Source organism: Alosa alosa, chromosome 15, assembly GCF_017589495.1.
Source record: "Alosa alosa isolate M-15738 ecotype Scorff River chromosome 15, AALO_Geno_1.1, whole genome shotgun sequence".
In the NCBI taxonomy this organism is placed as follows: domain Eukaryota; kingdom Metazoa; phylum Chordata; class Actinopteri; order Clupeiformes; family Clupeidae; genus Alosa; species Alosa alosa.
In genome coordinates, this window is record NC_063203.1 from 17,057,312 (window position 1) to 17,077,730 (window position 20,419).

Sequence of the window (20,419 nt, forward strand, 5' to 3'; positions counted from 1 at the left end):
TCTTCAGTTAAGTTCCAGTCTTCAGTTAAGTATTCCAGTCTTCCAGTACTTCACGTGGAAAGTGCTACTTTGACAGTCTGTAGCTTCTCTGAGAGCACAACTTGGAGCTTGTCTCACAAGCTTGTCTCCCAAACCCCACTCTAACACCAACTGTGTCTCTGCGCCTTAAAAAGCCCTTCAGCTCATCAGGCACTTTTTTGACCCTGTGAGGGAAATTTGGTCTCTGCATTTAACCCAATTGGTGAATTAGTGAAACACAAACAGCACACAGTGAACACACAGTGAGGTGAAGCACACACTAATCCCAGCGCAGCTACGACGGCGGTGCTCAGGGAGCAGTGAGGGGTTAGGTGCCTTGCTCAAGGGCACTTCAGCCACGGCCCACTGGTCGGGGCTCGAACCAGCAACCCTCCGGTTACAAGTCCAGAGTGCTAACCAGTGGGCCACGGCTGCCCATATGACAGAGAGATAGAGAGATACACAAAAAGTTCCCCTTTTCACGTTTTTTGGTGTTTTATGCCCCCAACATTGTCTTCAAGGCAGCGCTGAGGGCACTAGGGTTAGGCATGGGTTAAGGTTAGGAAATTAGAATTAAAATTTATTTTGATTAGTTGTTGTTTTAACGATTATGCACTGGCCAGTTGTTCTCGCCCCACTATTCCCATCTAAAAGTCAAATAGAATAAAAGTTAAAAAGGAGAGATAAAAAAGACACAGAGTGGTTTAAAACTTTAGTTTAGTTTTTCATTAAAACCTTTGGGATGTTTGAAGTTTTAAAATCCACAATCTCTCTGCTCTTTTCCTCTGTAAACAGGTCCAGCCTGGGTTAGGTTTAGGATTAGGTCCCATTAAGTCAGCGGTGGCAGCGCTGCCTGGAACACGACGTTGGGGGCATAAAACACCATCGAGCCCTCTTCACTGAACTGATCAAATCTAATGGTGCCTATGAATCATCAACACATTATACTGACACTGAATTCCCATGTAAATTAGTGTAAAAAAGTTATTATTTCATCAATCTGGTGCAAAAACTTTTCCACTTTTTTACTCTGGAACAATGACAATGATGTGCTTGCTTGCCAATGATGGTGCTTCACTGGAGTTTTGACTTTTCATTTTATTGTCTTGGAAACCAATCTGGTAAACAAGTTCTTTATCCCTCATAAAGAATACCGCTCCTGAAGGGACTGTAATGTTGGTGACATTCTTACAATAACAGAAAAAAGCACACTCACTAATAAGAGTGGAGGCGGTCTAGTTTTTCATTAGTGGCAGTTTTATTACCATATAACAATGGTACCCTGAATCCTTCATATTCTGCTTAATAGGTGGAAAAAAAAAAGTATTCAAAGAGTGCGGATATTGTAAATGAGAGAATGCCTAAAAACAGCAGTATGTTGTCAGATCTCTCACTTCCTTTGTTGGAACAGAGCAACAGAGTTGCAACAGAGCAGGTCAGAAGCAGAGTGCTCCAGCTTGATCACTAGAGTGAGGACTTCGCTAAAAGAAGGTATGTTCTAGATCAGCAGTACATGTGAAAATTATCATTTGGTTCTCTTTCAGGTGGCCTTAAAATAATCTGTTTAAGGATTTTTTTTAATAAAGGGTGCTTTAATTTAATACATTAATTATTTAATTAAGGGTGCTTTTAAATTACAGTTTTTCTTGATCGCTTTAATGCTTGTGTCAACTCTGACATCACGTTTTCAAAACAGTTAACACACTGGTCTAAACAAAAGCATTTTGACCACATTTTGATTGCAAAGATTACCCTCTCAAAACATTTAAAACATGCAGAAAGCAACAAAATGTAAAATATAGTTCTCAAAATGAGGAGTTCAGCCACATGTCAGCTTTTGTACTGTTTTCTTCACCAAATAGGCAATACAGTACTCTCTCTAAATGTGTCTTATCCAACTTGCAAATAGCAACACAGAACAGTCATGGTATCTCTTGTGGATAATGAATGATTGCAGATTGAAGATTTGTGCAAAGGAGTTTCACACAGGTGTATCAGAGATTCTGACTTATATGAAAGGAATCTCTACCATCTGTAATCTCAAACATCTGTGAATAGATGTTTTTCCTTTTGTATAGCACAGGGAAACTAATAGAGTTTGGGGTCTTTGAATTATTGTTTTGCAAAAGGGTGTAAGAAATGTGTGAACCCAATGAAAACTACATTGTCCCCGGAGCCACTTGGGGTTAAATGCCTTGCTCAAGGGCACAACGGTGGAACCCACAGCTTTCAGGCTACCTCACGCTAGCCCAGTTCCCTAACCACTACGCTACCACCGCCCATACATAATATGTCTGTGGTAAAAAAAATTGCACTGGGTGAATTGTTTAGAATTACACTTGAACTCATTCAACGTTTTCATAGTTGCTTAGGTTCTGTTCTTAAATGACAATCAACATGCCCCAAAATACTGTTAAAATGTTTTCACATCATAGAGTGTTGCTCATATTATCACAATTTCTCATTCCTTTGCAAGTTTCAAATACTTGGGAAGCTTGGGATATTAGTGCAAATGACCACATGCACTTTTCTTGGGTTGCCTTCATTAAAAACGGGCAGTGGTGACATGGATAACAAAATCATGAGTTGTCAACCATTTAATGTGATTCATTGACATACAATTTTCTCTATGAGTAATGTCTGTGGCTTCATTGAGATCTGTGGTGTCAATGAAATCTGTGGTATGATGAAAAATATGGAAGGGTTTTTGGTGTTTTTTCAACACCAAAAGCATTCAGATGAAGGTCTTCAATGGTTGTTTTAGTTGGGTGCTCTTTGGTATCAAGAGAAAGGAATCAAAAGAAAAAAAGGCTGTGTGGAGGCATTTCTAATCTGTCCTTACATGTGAATTCAATACAGACATTTTGATTTAAGGAGTGCCTTATTCTGGAGAGTTTTTTTTCTTCTTTTGACTTGAATATTTAAAATGATTTGCAGAACAGCGTGACAGCGAGAGCCTGCAGAATGGAACATTGGAACACAAGTTTACTTGACTATGACCCCAGTGACTACAATTACACTGATGTTTTGACTGACATCACGGGCACAGATGTCCTTGGTATAAACCACATCATTTCCCTGGTGTGCTACGCCCTGGTGTTCATCATAGGTGTCCCTGGCAACGCCTTGGTGGCCTACGTCACGGCATTCCGCATGCCGCACTCCGTCAACGCCCTCTGGTTCCTGAACCTGGCCCTGACCGACCTGCTGTGCTGCCTGTCCCTGCCCCTGCTGATGATTCCGCTGGCCCAGGACATGCACTGGTCCATGGGCCCACTGGCCTGCAAGCTGCTGCACGGCACCTTCTTCCTGGTCATGTACTGTAGTGTGCTGCAGCTGGCGCTAATCAGCATGGACCGCTGGATGCTGGTCAGCTGGCCCGTCTGGTGCCAGAACTGGCGCCGGCCACGGTACGCCTACTGGGCATGCCTGGGCATCTGGATTCTGGCGCTGCTGGGCAGTGCCCCACAGTTCGCCATCCAGGAAGCCGTGGAACCGAAGTTGATCTTTGGCGGGGTGTCGGAAAAGGTCAGGTGTATGTCTGTGTTGCACAGCATGACGGCCGCCTGGGCTATAACCATCTTCCGCTTCATGATGGGCTTTGCCCTGCCGTTCATGGTGATCTGTGTGAGCCATTGGCGCGTGTACCAACGGGCGTCGGGGCGCGGGCAAAGCCGCGGAGGGCGCGAGAGGTCGGCACGAGCCGCGCGTGTCATCATCGCCGTGGTGCTGACCTTCTTCCTGTGCTGGGCGCCGGTGCACGTGCTGGACATCGTGCACCTGGCCCTGCCAGCTGACCACCACATCCACCACGGCCACAAGCTGGCGTTGGCCAACGTGCTGGCCACCTGCCTGGCCTACGTCAACAGCTGCCTTAACCCCGTCATCTACGTGTGCATGGGCCGGGGCTTCAAGGAGGGAATCACACGCACACTCCGCAGCGTGCTCCACCTGGCCTCCGAGGCGCCCATTCACTCCATGGGAGGGACGCAAAACTCAAAGAGCACCAGTGCGAACACACTGGACAGGAGTGTGTGACTCCAACAGCGGCCACAGCTGACCTAACCTGACCTGGTCCACCAATGAATCACTCCTCCGACTGAACATTCGTAGAGTAAATTAACATGAACACATAACATAGTTTACTGAGACCTTTCCAACTCTCCTACCACTGCTCTGTCTGATTATATATATGCTTGTATATTTGCCCTCTATGCTTTCCCAGTCTGCTTGCTACTGTGTGCTACTGATTGTTTTTTTATGTTTTGTAAGATGTCCTCAAGTGCCTTGAAAGCTGCCTATAAATAAAATGCACTATAATGATGAAAATGAATATTAGCATTATTATTATTATTATTATATGTGGTCCTCAATGTAACAGAACATGTTGTTCATGGCTCACACACAAATCGTCATAGTTTTACTACTGATGTTTACACCATTTCAATCTGCTGTGTAGATAAAAAACAGAGGTGGCAGATAGCATCCGTTCGGCGAATTACACTATTACACAATTCTTGTTATCTCATCACCTCAGCCTCTTCTTCACTTTCACCTTATCACATTTCACACAGATAACAACACTGGAAAAGTCACAGCAGTTTGACCACCAAAGAAATCAATTAAACAAAACCTCACCTCAAATCATGAAGCAATATATTAGCAACAACGAGCTTTTGGTCAGTTTGGTTGATATTTGACCAGGAAATGGAAGACTGTGTAAGTTTTTCTAGTTGTGCAACAATGAGAAATAGAACGTGAAAAAAATACAGTTTGAGAAATTTCTTCAACTTCCTTCCTTTCCTTTACCACAAAGTCCTTGTTTCACTGATTATTATGGGTGTAACTTCTGTAAAGAAGAGAATTCATTCTGACTGCCATAAATGAAGGTCTGAAATGAAAGGTGTGTGCACTTTCACTATCCAATGTATTGCCTCTCTGTAACCTAGCACACAATAGCCAAACATACTCTAGCAACCCAGCACAAGTGATAGGATAAAGGAAATAATTAAAAAATGTGTACCAAAGGAGATGGTGATTTCTGCAAGTGAATACATCCATGGAGAATAAGCAAAGTTTACTCTTAAAAAGTGTACAACTGTGACATATGCACATAACACATGCCACAACCACCATTTTGATTGTGCAAGATTGTGTAAGCATTACAGACCAGTAGTGGTGTTGTGCAATTCCTCTCCCTTCCTAGCCTGGGTGCCAGCTGAACTTAGTCCCGCCCACAACATTTGAGGTCGGGAAGTTCTAGAATTGAGTATGGCTACGTCAGGCTATTCCCTTCCGCTGGTTCAGTGGTTTCCTACGAAGAATGTTTAAGTCTTTGTATGTGAATTTTTACAGACCCACATGAGTTCATTTATTTAAAATATGTTATATAAAACGAAATACAAGAGGTTGTCAAAGTTACTAAACCACAAACAGAGGTTGGCACTAATACATAAAAAACTATTTTGTTACAAACTACAAATACTGGGTCATAAAATGTAACAAAATAAAATACAAAATTGTTAATTGGCCTTTGGAATTAAAATAGCCCCACATCATCACATACCCCTCACCATACCGAGATTGTCATAGTTTTATTTCAGTTAGCCTATTAGCTGGTTTGATGCTCATTGAGCTCAGTGCAAATCAAACCAGCTAATAGGCTAACTGAAATAAAACCATGCAAATCTCTAGGTATGGTGAAGGGTATGTGATTATGTTGGGCTATTTTAATTCCAAAGGCCAAGGGAACTTGATCAGGATGCATAGTATCCTGGATCCATTAAATAACTGGCCTTTTAAAATCAAAATCTGCCTGCCTCTATGGGAATTTAACATAGGGGTGCCAATACTTATGACCCCTGTATTTTAAGGAAGAACATTTATTTATTTATGATACATTATTCACAAAGAAAATTGGTGTTAGGGGTGTCACGATATCAATATTTTAGAATACAATTATCATGACAAAATATATCACGATATTATCGCGATATCAATAGCAATCATTATAAAAGAAAGCAATCACTTAAAGTAGGCCTAGACTATAAATTAATTTTATTCTAACGTTTCTCTCTTCAAAAACATACCATCCATACGACGGAGTATTAGGGCCACACATGAAGAAAAAAATATTTTTTGCCATGGCGACATTAAACTAGACATGTCGACTTTAAAGTTGCCATGTCGACATTAAACTCGACATTTAGAGAATAAAGTTGAAATATCATGTCCACTTTAATCTCGACGTGTCGACATTAAACTCAACATTTTGAGAATAAAGTTAGTTTGGAGAGAGAACGACCGCTCGGGACGATTGAAAGGGAGGACGAATGAAACATTTTTCTTTTTTCTTCGAGTGCAACAATGATTAGACATAGGCCTACATCATGTGGACAAAACATGGAACATATTAACCTCCGTTGCTCAGCCAAATGCTTTCCTGTTATCACGGAGTTACAGGCGATAAATGCGATGGTCAAAAGTAAACGTCATTTGCGGTTTATTTATTTATTGTAGGCCTATTATTAAATAGTGTTTTTCATCTAAAGGTTTCAACTTCATGCTTATGCACTAGACTAGGTATACTAAGTGCTCTCCAATCCCAGACTTTCACATTGCATGTTTGTTTGTAATGGATGCAAACTGCTAAATGTCTATGGAGGGACGAATAAAGCTGTCATCCCGACCAGGCAACCCCATGTATTCTAAGTAGGCCTAAATGCACACATATTCCCTCACGGGATCAAAAGAGTATAGGCCTATATACTTATACATATCTGTGTTTATAGCCTCCTATATGTATTGCAGGTGAGACATGGAAAAGCAGTTTTAGAAAAAAATGTTTTGCCATGTTAACCTATGGAGGAGAGTGACGGCCTGTGGGTCATGAAGGGTAGTTATTTGGATGTGCGGTGGCCTTACCCACGTAAAACAGAGTGAAATAAAATTTTGTAGCCTACTATAAAAACATTATATCATTGGAAACATGTATTATTCTAGCTATATAATAGTGCATGGTATAACCGCGAGATACAGCGCTTCACGATGACGGCAATGAGAAGACGCAATCTATCTGAATATCTGCAATCTATCTGAAATAACACCTATTTGAAGTAGGCCTATTATTCATGTCACATATTGTGTTAGTGTAGGCTACATAGCTTAAACTGTAGGCTATGTTTAAACTTTATTTCGAGTTTAATGTCAGCATGTCGACTTTAAAGTCAACACGTCGAGATTAAAGTAGGCCTAGATATGATATTTCAACTTTATTCTCGAAATGTCGAGTTTAATGTCGACATGGCAACTTTAAAGTCGACACGTCGAGATCAACGACTTTTTTTTTTTTTTACATTTTGCGTCAGGGATAAACCTTACAATAACGACACATAACCCAAACCTTGCTGCATCAGAACATTATTCTACATAAAATGGACCTGTTAATGAAACAAAGAGAATAAGAAAAAAAACAACCTGAGCCTGCCACTAGCCAACTTTACCTTGACTTCTCTTGACGGCGGAACTCCTTGCCATCAGAATTGACGATGTAAGACCTGGGTGTGCTGCTATGTTGTTGGATGACAACAGCTGGAGACCACTTGGAGTGGCCGGGGTAGGGCTGCATTCTGACTTCTTCCCCTGGTACCAGCGCAGAGTGAGCGCCCATTGTCCTGCCTTTGTCATAGTAGTACTTCTGGGATGCTTTGGACCTATTGAGTAGGTAGGTGTCTGACTTTCAAAGAGTTGTAGGCCTTTGGGACAAGCAGTTGTTGAGCTGCAGGGAGTTTGTTTCTGGTCTTCTGCCCATGAGCAGCTGCGCTGAGGACAACTCCACTGTCTCTAGCGGGGTTGTTCTATAGTCAAGCAATGCCAGATGTTTGTCTGAAGCTTTGTTCCACAGTCTTTTCACTGTTTGTACTGCCCGTTCGGCCTCTCCATTTGAGTGAGGTGTGTGAGGTGATGATGTGAGATGTGATATGCCATAGTTCTCACAAAAGTCTCTAAACTCCTCTGACACATACTGGGGGCCTTTGTCTGTTCGTAAGACAGTAGGAATCCCATGTCGACTGAACTGTGATTTCAGTATTTCGATGGTGGTGCGGCTTCGCTGATCTTTGAGCTCATCCACTTCAATGTATTTGGAAAAGTAATCCACTAGAAGAATGAAGTGCTTGCCCTCAAACTCAAAGATATATGAGGCCACTAGCTCAAATGGGGTTTCAGTTGGCTTTAGAGGCAACCTTGGTAGTTTGTTTTGGAACTCGGCACATTTGCTGCAATTCTTCACTACTTCCTCTATCTCTGCACTCATGCCCGGCCAGTAGAGCACTTCGCATGCTCTCTGCTTGCTTTTCACAATTCCTAAATGAGACTGGTGTATGAGTTTTAACATGTGCTGTCTCATAGTGGGTGGTATTACTATACGCAGCCCTTTGTACACTACTCCATCACATATGGTCAGTTGACTTTTTGAGTCCCAATATGGCTGAACAGTCATTGGGGCCTCTCTCCTGTGCTCCGGCCAGCCTCGCTGGATGATATGTTGTAGGGAGCTCAGTTCTTTTTTTTGTGTATTCTTGTAGCTCAGCGTACTTTTCTTCACTTACAGCCACAAAGTTCAGCATGGAAACACATTCCAACTGTTCCAATTCTGGAGTATTGTGTGTCAGTTGCGCTCTGGACAGTGTGTCAGGCAGCTCCATATCTTTTCCTTTCCTGTACCTCACAGTCAAATCATACCACTGGATTCGCAGGCGCATCCTCTGTATGCGCATGGGGGTGGAAAGCAGAGATTTCTTAAAAATGTCCTCAAGTGGTTTATAGTCATTATACACCGTGACTGACTTTCCAAAGATATAGTGATGAAATTTTGTGCATGCATGGACAATAGAAAGCATCTCCTTTTCTATCTGTGCATAGCGGGTTTCTGCATCGGTCAGAGACCTTGAGGAGAATGCAACTGGGTGATCGTCCTGCAAGAGCACAGCACCTAATCGGTCAGAGACCTTGAGGAGAATGCAACTGGGTGATCGTCCTGCAAGAGCACAGCACCTAATCGGTCAGAGACCTTGAGGAGAATGCAACTGGGTGATCGTCCTGCAAGAGCACAGCACCTAATCCACTGCTGCTTGCATCACATAAAATCTCAACTGGCTCTGATGGGTCGTAGTACTTAAGTACAGGGGGGTGTGAGCACAGTTCTTTGAGCCTCGCAAAGGCTCTTTTCTGAGCCGGTTGCCACGCAAACTCCACATTGCCTTTCAGAAGCTGATGCAGTGGTGCATCTTCCTCACTGAGATTTGGTATGAATTTTGACAAATAAGTCACAAACCCCAAAAAGCGTCATGCCCCTTACTGCTTGGACCTTGGCTGGATCAGGCTTCAGGCCATCTGCAGTCAGTAAATGGCCAATATATGGGACTTGGCTCTGCCGAATGCGACACTTATTGAAATTAAGCTTTAAGTTGTAGCCTGTTGCTCTCTCGATTACTTTGTGTAAGATTTCATCGTGCATCTTAACAGTGGGGGCCGCAATCAAGATGTCATCCATAATGGCCACTGCTCCTGTAATGCCCTCTAGCATACCATCAATGATCCTCTGATAGATCACGGGGGCACATTTTATTCCAAACGGTAGCCTCAACCACCTGAACCTACCAATGGGCGTGTTGAAAGTTGTAAGGAATGATGATTCTTCATCTAACTCAATCTGGAGGTATCCCGACTTGGCATTGAGGACTGAGAATATTCGTGCTCCAGCCATAGATGACACAACCTCTACAATGGTGCGCATGGGGTAATGTTCTCTTTTGATTACTTTATTTAGATCGCTGGGGTCTATGCAAATTCTTAACTTGTCTCCCCGAGAAACCGCCACCATTGAACTGACCCACTCAGTGGGCTGCTCGACCTTTTTGATATAGCCATTTTCTTCCATTTCATGCAATTTCTGGATAATCTGTCCCTAGAGTGCAGCGGGCTGTCTGCGCATGGGGTGGACAACACCTTTAGCATTGGGCTCTATTTTAATTGTGTACTTCCCTGTGTAACCTGCGTTGTGTTGAACCTGCGCGATTCAGCCCTGCACACGCCCGGACGCGAACAGCAGCACCTCGGATCGGGAGGCGAGCCCGCTAACAATTGAGCCAATAGCCCAAGCTACTGGCTTGCATGCCAGCAGCACTCTTGAGGCGTCGGGGAGTGAGGTTTACCAACGTTCCACAAGCACAGCTAAGCTAGCTGGCATCCGTTACACTCACCCCCCTAAACCTCACTCCCGATCCAGGTCACGGCACCAATGTAACCTGCGTTGTGTTGAACCTGCACGGTTCAGCCCTGCACGCGCCCGGACTCGAACCCGCGAACAGCAGCACGTCGGATTGGGAGGCGAGCGCGCTAACAATTGACCCAATAGCCCAGGCTACTGGCTCGCATGCCAGCAGCACTCTTGAGGCGTCGGGGAGTGAGGTTTACCAACGTTCCACAAGCACAGCTAAGTTAGCTGGCATCCGTTACACCTGGTAGAGTCCCTGTGATGCGTATTAGCTCAGGAAAGTCACGCAGGCCTTCAGGAACAACGTCTTGTCCGCTAATGCCCTCCACAGGTTTCTTCGCCTCAGCTTCAGCAGTATTTTGTAAGGAGTTCAGCCTTGCTATCAAACCTAAAGCTTCAGCCGTGGATCCACTGAGCACACTTTCCTGTGCACTATCCACAATTTCAAACTCAGCATCTGTGGCATGCTGTTTGTAATGCACTGATAAGTCTACAGCACAACAGCTTGTTAGAACGCTTCAATTCACCAGTGTGCACAAGTTTTTGGTAACTGTCAAGGGTCAATGTGTTGCACCTGGCACCAGTATCTATTTTGAACTGGACTCTTTGTGAAAGAATCATCAAATGCACCGACCATTTATCCACAGTTAATGCAGCTGCCGGAAGCACAACATCCGTTAGGCTAATGTTCAGTCTCCTCCAGTGCCTCTACATTCAGTGTGTGAACAGCACGTTTACGGCACACTGCCATCCAGTGGTTGGGTCTGTGGCAGTAAGAGCATGTTGAGCCCTTGGCTGGGCACTTGCCCTTGGTCCATTTGTGATCAGGATGCTTGCCGCAGCTACCACAGAAAGCTGAGGGCTTTCACTGAGTGAACTTGCGATCTGGGTAACGAGTTTACCTACTTTGGCCAGAAGGCTTAGGTTGAACACTTTCTGCTACAGTGGACACTTGAGAGCATGTAACATCATCTCGAACTATTTTCAATTGTTTCTGAGACATCTCATATTGCTGAGGGATCTCAATGGCCTTGGCTAGCGTTAATTCCTCTCCTTTGTCCAGTAGTCTTTCTTGCACTCGTTTTTCACACACTCCCGCGATAATTGCGTCAATCAACATGTCGTCGGGATCGGCATAGACACAATCCATTAACAGTAGCCGTAAATCTTTAACGAAATGGTCAAAGCTTTCACTTACGCCTTGTTTCCTTTGCTTGAAACGATGGCGAGCTATCCTCTTGTTCTTCCTTGGCCTGATATATTTCTCAAACTTTTCTAGTACTTTTTCGGGATCCTTTTCTCTCCTTCAGCCCAGGTGAGCGTTTTGTAAATTTCTCTGCCTTGTCCGCCTATCCACGTACCCAGCCAGCCGGCTTGCTGCTTCGCAGTCAGGTCGGATAATGGTCCATCAAAAACTAAATTAACGTGGCTCCGAAAGCGGTCGAATTCCTGATATGAATCAGCAGCTTCCCAGTCAATAATTTGGGTTCTCAAACTGCGGGGTAGTCATGCTACACTTCTGACACCATGTAAGATACTGGAGACAACAATAAATACAGCAACTTTGACTGCACGGATATTTCCTCATTTATTTTAATTAAGACATTAAAATCAATTTCCAAAAGATGATTTTATATTCCTCTTTTTAGTTAACTTTAGCAGAGGTGCCAATAATTCTGGAGAGTAGTCTACTGTATTATTGAAAACGTATCCCCAAGAGACAAGAAAATATTATTTTCTGGCAGAGGGCTATTCATTATGTACATGGGGCTCCTATGAAGTAGGCCTAGTGTTAAATATCATTTGTGTATAGCGGCTCTTATATTGTGTCTGTAGCCTAAGAGTGTTGGTTGTTATATGTGGGGTATTACGGTTTTCATACCTGCGTGTATGCCATGCTACTTCAGTTTCACTTGTATGTAGTTGATGAAGGTGACGGGTGAACAGAGCCGTACTCTATGTGAAAGTTCATTTAATAAATGACATTGAATAGACACCTCGCTTATTCTTCTCCGATCCAAGTTAATCCTGCGCGACAGTCAGTTAACTTAACAGGTTATGGGCTCAGGGCAGAAGATAAGCGGTGTGAAAAAAGTTTAACGCGACGTATTACGCGATAGCTAGCCAGCAAGAAGCTGAGAAATTGGCGGGTTGGAAGATGGCAAACCGAGCAACAGGAGTCCCAGCACCGCAGCTTTTATTCGGCGGATCTGAAGAAAATATGACCTTTGGGAAACGGGTTCCTAAGCAGTCTACACATTCTCAAGTTGAAGGAGACCATTTTACATGAACCGCTCAGGCGAAATATGAGGACAACCGGAAAAAATGCAGACTGCTATGCCGAACTGGTAAGGCTAATAGACGATAAAAGCCTATCACTAATCAGGCAAGCCGCTGATAATGGCAGGAAAGCCCTGAGCATACTTAAAGAACATTATTCAGGAAAAAAAAGCAAGCCACGGATTATAAATATGTACACGTCATTAACAAAGCTGCGAATGGCAGAAAACGAAACTGTTACAGACTTTTTTAATAAGGGCAGAGAACATCATTACAGCGTTAAGAGATCTGGGAGAAACCATGAGTGATGGATTAATCGTAGCCATGATGCTATCTTTGGCTACCAGACTCGTTCAAGCCGCTAGCAGTCCATGTAACATAGAATGAGGATAACGTTCGTTTTCAGACTTTAAAAGAAGGCTACTGGTCTATGAAGAATCGGAGAAAATGAAAATGACAGAACAGACTACAGATAACGATGAAGACGCATACAAGACAGGGCGGAGGCCACAGCAAAAGCACAAGGTAACAGAAAAGAAGATGCCAACTTGACTTGTTATAAATGTGGAATAAAAGGACACAGGGCGAGAAAGTGTTACAAGAAAGTGTGGTGCAATTACTGTAGAAACAATACCCATGCTGAGTCACTATGTAAGAAAAAGGGGGGACAAGATGGCGCCAGAAAAGTTGCTGAGGAACAAGATGGCGATGAAGGAGATTACCTCTTCATGGCTAAACATGTGAAAAGTGAAAGACCACCACTCAACGTGAAAACAAAAGGCATCATGGTGGACGCGGGGGCAACTTCCCACATTGTGAACGACATCAACAAGTTCCAGAACTTCGACAGCTCGTTCCAGCCAGAGACCCACTGTGTGGAATTAGCCGACGGAAGCAAGTGCAGTGGAATGGCCCAACAGAGAGGAACGGCGGTGATCCACCTTCTAGACAACGCTGGACGACAACACACAGCGCAGCTACGAGATACACTCTACATGCCATCATACCCACACGACATCTTCTCAGTGGCAAGAGCGTCAAATGGAGGAGCTACAATCACTTTCAAAAAGGGGGACAGCCGCATGGTCACCAAGGATGGTAGCAGGTTTGACATTCATGAGACTGGGAATTTGTATTACTTGCCAACTGTTGAAAAAGATGTTGATCAGTGTAAGGTATGTCATGATCTACAGACATGGCACCAAATACTGGGTCATTGTAATTTTGAGGATGTTAAAAGGTTACAAGGTGTTGTGAAGGGCATGGAGATTAAGGGAGGTGCAGTTGGGTTGGATCAGTCATGTGATGTGTGTACACAAGGAAAGTTCACTCAGACAAGAAATAGGGAGCCAGATAGGAAAAGCAAAGAAGCCCTAGAACTAGTTCACACTGATTTAGCCGGGCCTATGTCCACACCAAGCAAAGAGGGACACAGATATGTGCAGTCCTTCACAGATGACTACTCAGGCACTATACTTGTGTACTTTCTAAAGTCTAAGAGTGATACGGTGCAGGCCACAGAAAGATTCTTAGCAGACACAGCGCCTTATGGAGAAATCAAGTGTATCCGTTCAGATAACGGCACTGAGTTTACAAGTCGAGACTTTCAGGCAATATTAACAAAGAATAGGATTAGGCATGAGACGTCTGCTCCTTACTCACCCCACCAAAATGGCACTGCGGAGAGAGGTTGGAGAACACTCTACGATATGAGCAGATGCCTACTGATAGAAAGCGGGCTGCCAGATGAGCTGTGGAACTATGCTGTGCAGACCTCCGCTTATGTGAGAAACAGGTGCTACAGTAGACGCACAAAGAAAACGCCCTACGAGTTATTCACAGGCAAGGTACCAAATGTATCCAAATTGCAAAAATTCGGATCAATGTGTTTTGCTTACAAGCAAGAGAAAAGCAAATTGGACTCTAGATGTGAGCAAGGCGTTTTCATAGGCTACGATAAAAACAGCCCAGCCTATCTAGTATACTATCCAGACACAGAGAGGGTCCAAAAGCATAGACTGGTGAAATTCACCATTAAAACAACCCAGGAAAGGGAAACACAAACATCTGAGTCACACATAGAACACGGGGGTGTACATCCAAGGGTTGACAACAGTGAAGAGAGTGTTGTTGATGAAAATGTGGAAAATGTACCAGGTCAGGGTGATCAAAGTGGTATTACCGAGACTTCACCTGAAAAGACTGAGTACACACAGCCAGGTGAAGTCACAGAGACTGTGACCAAAAGGTACCCACCGAGAAATAGAAAGAAACCAGCTCATCTACAGGATTTTGAGACTGGGGATAAGGAGGACAAACTGCACACATGCATGGACTCTTGTTACAGAGCGTGTGTGATATACCTCAAACTTACCAGGGCGCTATTGCATCAACCAAAGCGAGGCAGTGGACAAATGCCATGAAAGAGGAGATGCGATCTCTGGAGGAGAACGAGACCTTCAGCCTAACTCAGTTGCCACCAGGCAAACAGACAGTGGGGGGCAGATGGGTTTTTGCACTTAAGACAGAAATTGATGGGTCTGACAAATACAAGGCAAGATTTGTAGCAAAAGGCTACAGTCAGAAACAAGGCACTGATTATGATGAGACTTTCTCACCCACAGCTGATATGACAAGTGTGAGAGTGGTCATGCAAAAGGCAGTGCAGGATGATCTAGTCTTACACCAGATGGACGTTAAGACCGCTTATTTGCATGTCCCAATTGACTGTGAAATTTATATGGAGCAACCTGAGGGTTATGAGAAAAGGTCAAAATCAGGTGAAAAGCTAGTGTGCAAGTTACACAAATCTCTCTATGGTCTTAAACAGTCAGGAGGAATTGGAATGCTATGTTGCATACATGTTTAGTTGAGAATGATTTTTGTACAGAACCCAGCTGATACCTGTGTGTATACAAGAGAAAACACAATGAGAAAGTAATCCTAATAATTTGGGTTGATGATCTGATCATAGCAGCTAATAATGAGAGTGTTCTGGGAAATGTAAAGATGATGCTTACTGAAAGGTTCAAAATGAAAGACATGGGAAAGCTGAGACATTTCTTGGGGATAGATTTTGAACAAGCAGATGGTTTAGTCAAAATGTCACAGGAGAGATATGTGAGAAAGATTCTAGATCGATTTGAAATGCAGGATTGCAAATCTAGAGAAACACCATGTGAACCAAAACTTGAATACATAGAAGATGCTGAGAAAATGAAAGAGCCAAGAAAGTATAGGGAGGCAGTAGGTAGTTTAATTTACTTGTCCACATGCACCCGTCCAGATATAAGTTTTGTGGTCAGTAAACTCTCTCAGCACTTTGCTGAACCAACAGTAGAACACTGGAACACAGTAAAGCATGTGTTCAGGTACCTCAAGGGTACAACAGAACAGGGGTTATTCTTCAGGAGAAATGACACAGAAAAACTAGGTCTAAGGGTCTACTGTGATGCTGACTGGGTAGATCCAGATTCAGCGGATAGACGGTACATCAGGGTATTGTGTCAGTCTAAATGAGGGAAGCTCTTTGATATCCTGGAAAACAAGAAAACAACCAACAGTAAGCGTTATCTACTTGTGAGGCTGAATACATGTCCTTAGCTTCAGCCATACAGGAATGCATCTACTTAGAACAACTGCTCAGGGTATAGACACTTACCAATACGCACAAACAAAAGGTGTATGAAGACAATCAAAGGTGCCATAGCACTAGCCAAAAATCCAGTTAACAGACAACGTTGCAAACACATTGATATTAAATATCATTTCATCAGAGAGAATGTGAATAATGGGAAGTTTATTTTTTTGGAATATTGTCCTACTGATCAAAATGATTGCTGATGTTCTGACAAAGCCAGCTACTAAGCTGAAGTTGAAAAGGTTTGCAGGAGACATGTTTGGCACTTAGGAGTGCAAAGAGTGTTTTATACTTCAAGATAATGAGGAAGCCTCATTCTGTGATTTTGTTTTCATGCAACCTAATGAGATAAGAGAGAAAGGGGGTGTTAAATATCATTTGTGTATAAGCGCTCTTATATTGTATTACGGTAGCCTAAGAGTGTTGGTTGTTATATGTGGGGTATTACGGTTTTTCATACCTGCGTGTATGCCATGCTACTTCAGTTTCACTTGTATGTAGTTGATGAAGGTGACGGGTGAACAGAGCCGTACTCTATGTGAAAGTTCATTTAATAAATGACATTGAATAGACACTCCGCTTATTCTTCTCCACGTCAAGTTAATCCTGCGCGACAGTCAGTTAACTTAACACCTAGATCTAATAAAAAAATGTAATCAGCATCCCATATTGATGAGTGACCTGTGATTGACACAGACTTCGCAACAGTGGAATCAACTGTAACATAGCAAACTACCCACCATCATTTCCGTAACCAATAAATGTAGAACGACAAATTTAACAGGTCGCCCTCTTTTTAAACTGAACTGCATTTCCCTTTTTGTGCTATAAATGCATGCCTATTGCCTACATAAATGACTGGCAACATAGGGGACAAACAGAATAACATCCTGGTGTCCTGATATACAGAATTAATTAGCTTGGTGGAGAAAACTCTTTTCGCATCGGGGAGGTCTTTATTTCTCATTGTCCGTCTCATTATTTCTGCATACCTCTGCGGATGTTATCCCTGGCATAAATCCTCATGTCAAATCCATTAAGTGGTTTTAATACTGTCCTGTAGTGAGAATGAACATCAGCTATTAGGTACTCATGGGGTCAAAGGTCATCATATGGGATCCGTGTCCTAATGTTCTCCCTCAGTATTGGGAGACTTGACACTGAAGTTAGTTACTTTTTAATTTCATTTTTTCAGTGGTGGACGGAGAGTACACAAATCCTGTACTTGAGTGAAAGTAGAGATGCACATGGTCAAATGTTACTCCAGTAGAAGTAAAAGTCCTCCTTTTACATTTCCACTTGAGTGGAAGTACAAAAGTACTTGCCTTCAAATGTACTTAAGTATCGAAAGTAAAAGTCCTGAAATGTATTATGACTAATACAGTTGCATATACTATTGTTGAAATGATTCGGCACAGACATGGACATTCATTGAGCCTTTCTCCTCCATTCAAGGAAAAATCAGCTAATAATTGTTGTATGTAGAAAGAACTAAAAACAAACTAATGTGATATCTTAGATACTTCAAAGTAACCACATTTTTCTTTGTTGAATGCTTTACACTTTCGGACCAAATCAAGATTTTCCCTTTTGTGTTTGATAGTGTCAGATTGTCTATCATTGTCTATCATTGTCTATCATTTGCTCAATGGCGTCAAGAGGCTAGTTATGGTAACATCAATATTGTGAAATGGGGTCAACAAGGTACAGTAAATAGTGGATATGACAATAACATAGGTTAGGCAACACCATTATTTAAAGCCTACTGTAGCTCGCTTAATAGAAAATATACATGTAAGTACACATGTATTTGGACAGTCGTTTTTTTTCAAAAGGAACTTCAGCTGTACTTCAGCTGTCACAAAATGTAGTGGAGTAAAAGTAAGATATTTGGCCTCGAAATGTACTGGAGTAAAAGTAAAAAGTTTAACAAAATTGCAATACTCAAGTAAAGTACAGATACATGAAAAAGCGACTTAAGTACAGTAATTGAGTAAATGTACTCAAGTATGCCCACCATGTTCTAAGGGGATGATGAAACAGAAAAACAGATATAATGCTTTTAAGTTGTCTACAGGGTGACATAAAATTGGCGGCACAAACAAGATATGGGTTTACAACCCAAGTTGACCATTTTGACTCCCTCCCTTCAAACTTCAGACATGTCCAGAGGGGATCGTAAAAGAGAAAAGTTGGATCTAACACTTACGTTGGTCACAATGTGGCATACTACTGCAGAGAAAAAGGAAAAAATGGGTTTACATTTTATGCTGTCCTTCCAAAAGGTTAAGGATTTTTATGGACAAATCACTACACAGGTCAACTTTAGAGCTGAATATAGGGAATTGCCCAAGGGATTTCATCGGGCACCCACCCTATTCTTATGGAGTAACCCCTAGGCAACAAGAAACAGCAAAGAAAAAAAAAACTTTAACCAACAAAACCAGGTTCACCAAGATTCTGGCCTTTGGCTCCCGGACTATGATAAGCAAATCTTATTGTAATGGTTAGTATAACTGAGAGATGAATTTTTGGCTTATTAGAGAAAAAAATTACAGATTTAAACTAGATTTGAAATACTCTAAATACAATCCCTCAAAGTATTTTGTTACAAACTACATTAGATTTGTTCCAATACTGCAAAATACAAATGTCAAAATACGCTAATTATATCATTAATGCATTTTCTCTACCTACTGGCGAATGCATAGAACACAATAGTCCTATGGTTTGTGTACCCTGTAACCTCGTTTTGGTTTACAATGGCCGCCACGTGAATAAGGCTAATGACTTGACTGGAAGAGTGTTAGCAGAATGAAATTTTATGCAGAATGCACAATGTAGTTAATATACTGTGTGTGTGTGTGTGTGTGTGTGTGTGTGTGTGTGCCTAACATTGCACTTGAGTCATTAACCTGTGTGTGTGTTTTCATCCGTCATACATCAATGTACCATCTGTGAAAGCGCATTAGTGTACTGATGTCAGTAATGAGCACTTCTCTACAAGAGAGGAAAAGAAGTGAAAACTGTGTGATTGAAAGGCCACAGAGGAGGAGAGGGGAAAGTAGGTGGATAGATAGATAGATGGACAGAGAGAAAAGGTAAAGGGAGAGAGGGAGAGAAAAAGAGTTGAAGGAAGCAATGGTGAGAGAAGGCCGTGAAGAGAGCGAGAGAGAGCCTTTGTTACTCCCACCCTTCCATGCCTACCCAGTCCCAGCTGTGTTTAATTGGCTCATTAGTGCAGCGAGGTGAAAGAGTTGTGATGAGTGATAATGAGAGGGAGAGCAAGAGAGAGAGAGAGAGAGAGAAAGAGAGAGATAGAGAGAGAAAGAGAGAGAGAACAGTAGTGTAACCCGGCCAAAAGATCCCGGCTGGGCATGGTAGTACTGAGATGACCTGTGCCAGAAGGATGCGGGCATCCCCTGGACCTCTTACCAGAGAGCACCTCTTGCCTCCTGAGCGTGAGTGAGGGCTGCTAGGATGCAATGAGCCTGAACCTCTTCAGGAGGAAAACAAAACACATGGTGTCGTCTCCTCTCCTCACACATGGGGTCCGCTCCTCTCCTCTGGAGCGGTAGACTCCCTGCTGCCAACGCACTGCTGATCCCTCGCATACAGATTTTTAATCATGCTTCAGCCAATTAAATTAACACTCTGTAGCTTTGAGGGGAGTGCAATAAGATTTCATAAGAGGCCTTTGGAAGGTTGAATGTGTTCCATCTTTAAATGTTTTTAGACAGTCTAAAGGGTGCAAATACTAAGGTGATTTATGTCTCAACAGTACAGTAGCTTTACATTAGGCCACAACATGGCTATTGTAAATGTATATGAGCACCCAGTACCATGGTTAGTTATAATAAAAGAAAACTATTTGTACCATTATACTTCAAATACTGCTATGGGTACTAGAATTCATTGTGAACAATAACGGGTGGTGGATAATCTAATAATTTGCCTTAATTAATTATTAATAGTAATCAGTAATAGTCTGCACTAATCAATTGTCTACAAACAATTCAACAGGGAAAAAATCAACTTGGTTCACTATTTGATTCTGGTACTTTGGAAGCAGCACTAAGCTTATCATAACCATGCAGTGGTTGCTGTCAGGAAGTGTTTGGGTTGTGTTTTTTCAGACCAAAGATCTATGAATTTAGATTGAGAAATCAAACATGCAAACCACAGACTGGCTGAGGGCCAGACTG

General features: G+C 42.5%; 1 protein-coding gene across 1 annotated transcript; it reads left to right on the forward strand.

Moving 5' to 3' along the window:
- Positions 1-1,426: 1,426 nt before the first annotated feature.
- Positions 1,427-4,341, forward strand: c5ar1 (complement C5a receptor 1). The gene is made up of 2 exons (XM_048265009.1): positions 1,427-1,509; positions 2,956-4,341. Exon 2 carries the CDS (start codon positions 2,983-2,985, stop codon positions 4,054-4,056), a length of 1,074 nt encoding a protein of 357 aa, XP_048120966.1. The 5' UTR covers positions 1,427-1,509; positions 2,956-2,982; the 3' UTR covers positions 4,057-4,341.
- The last annotated feature ends 16,078 nt before the right edge of the window (positions 4,342-20,419 follow it).

Bases quoted from the DNA above. Each gene is read 5' to 3' on its own strand.
- c5ar1 (XM_048265009.1), top strand. From the start codon at position 2,983: ATGGAACATTGGAACACAAGTTTACTTGACTATGACCCCAGTGACTAC.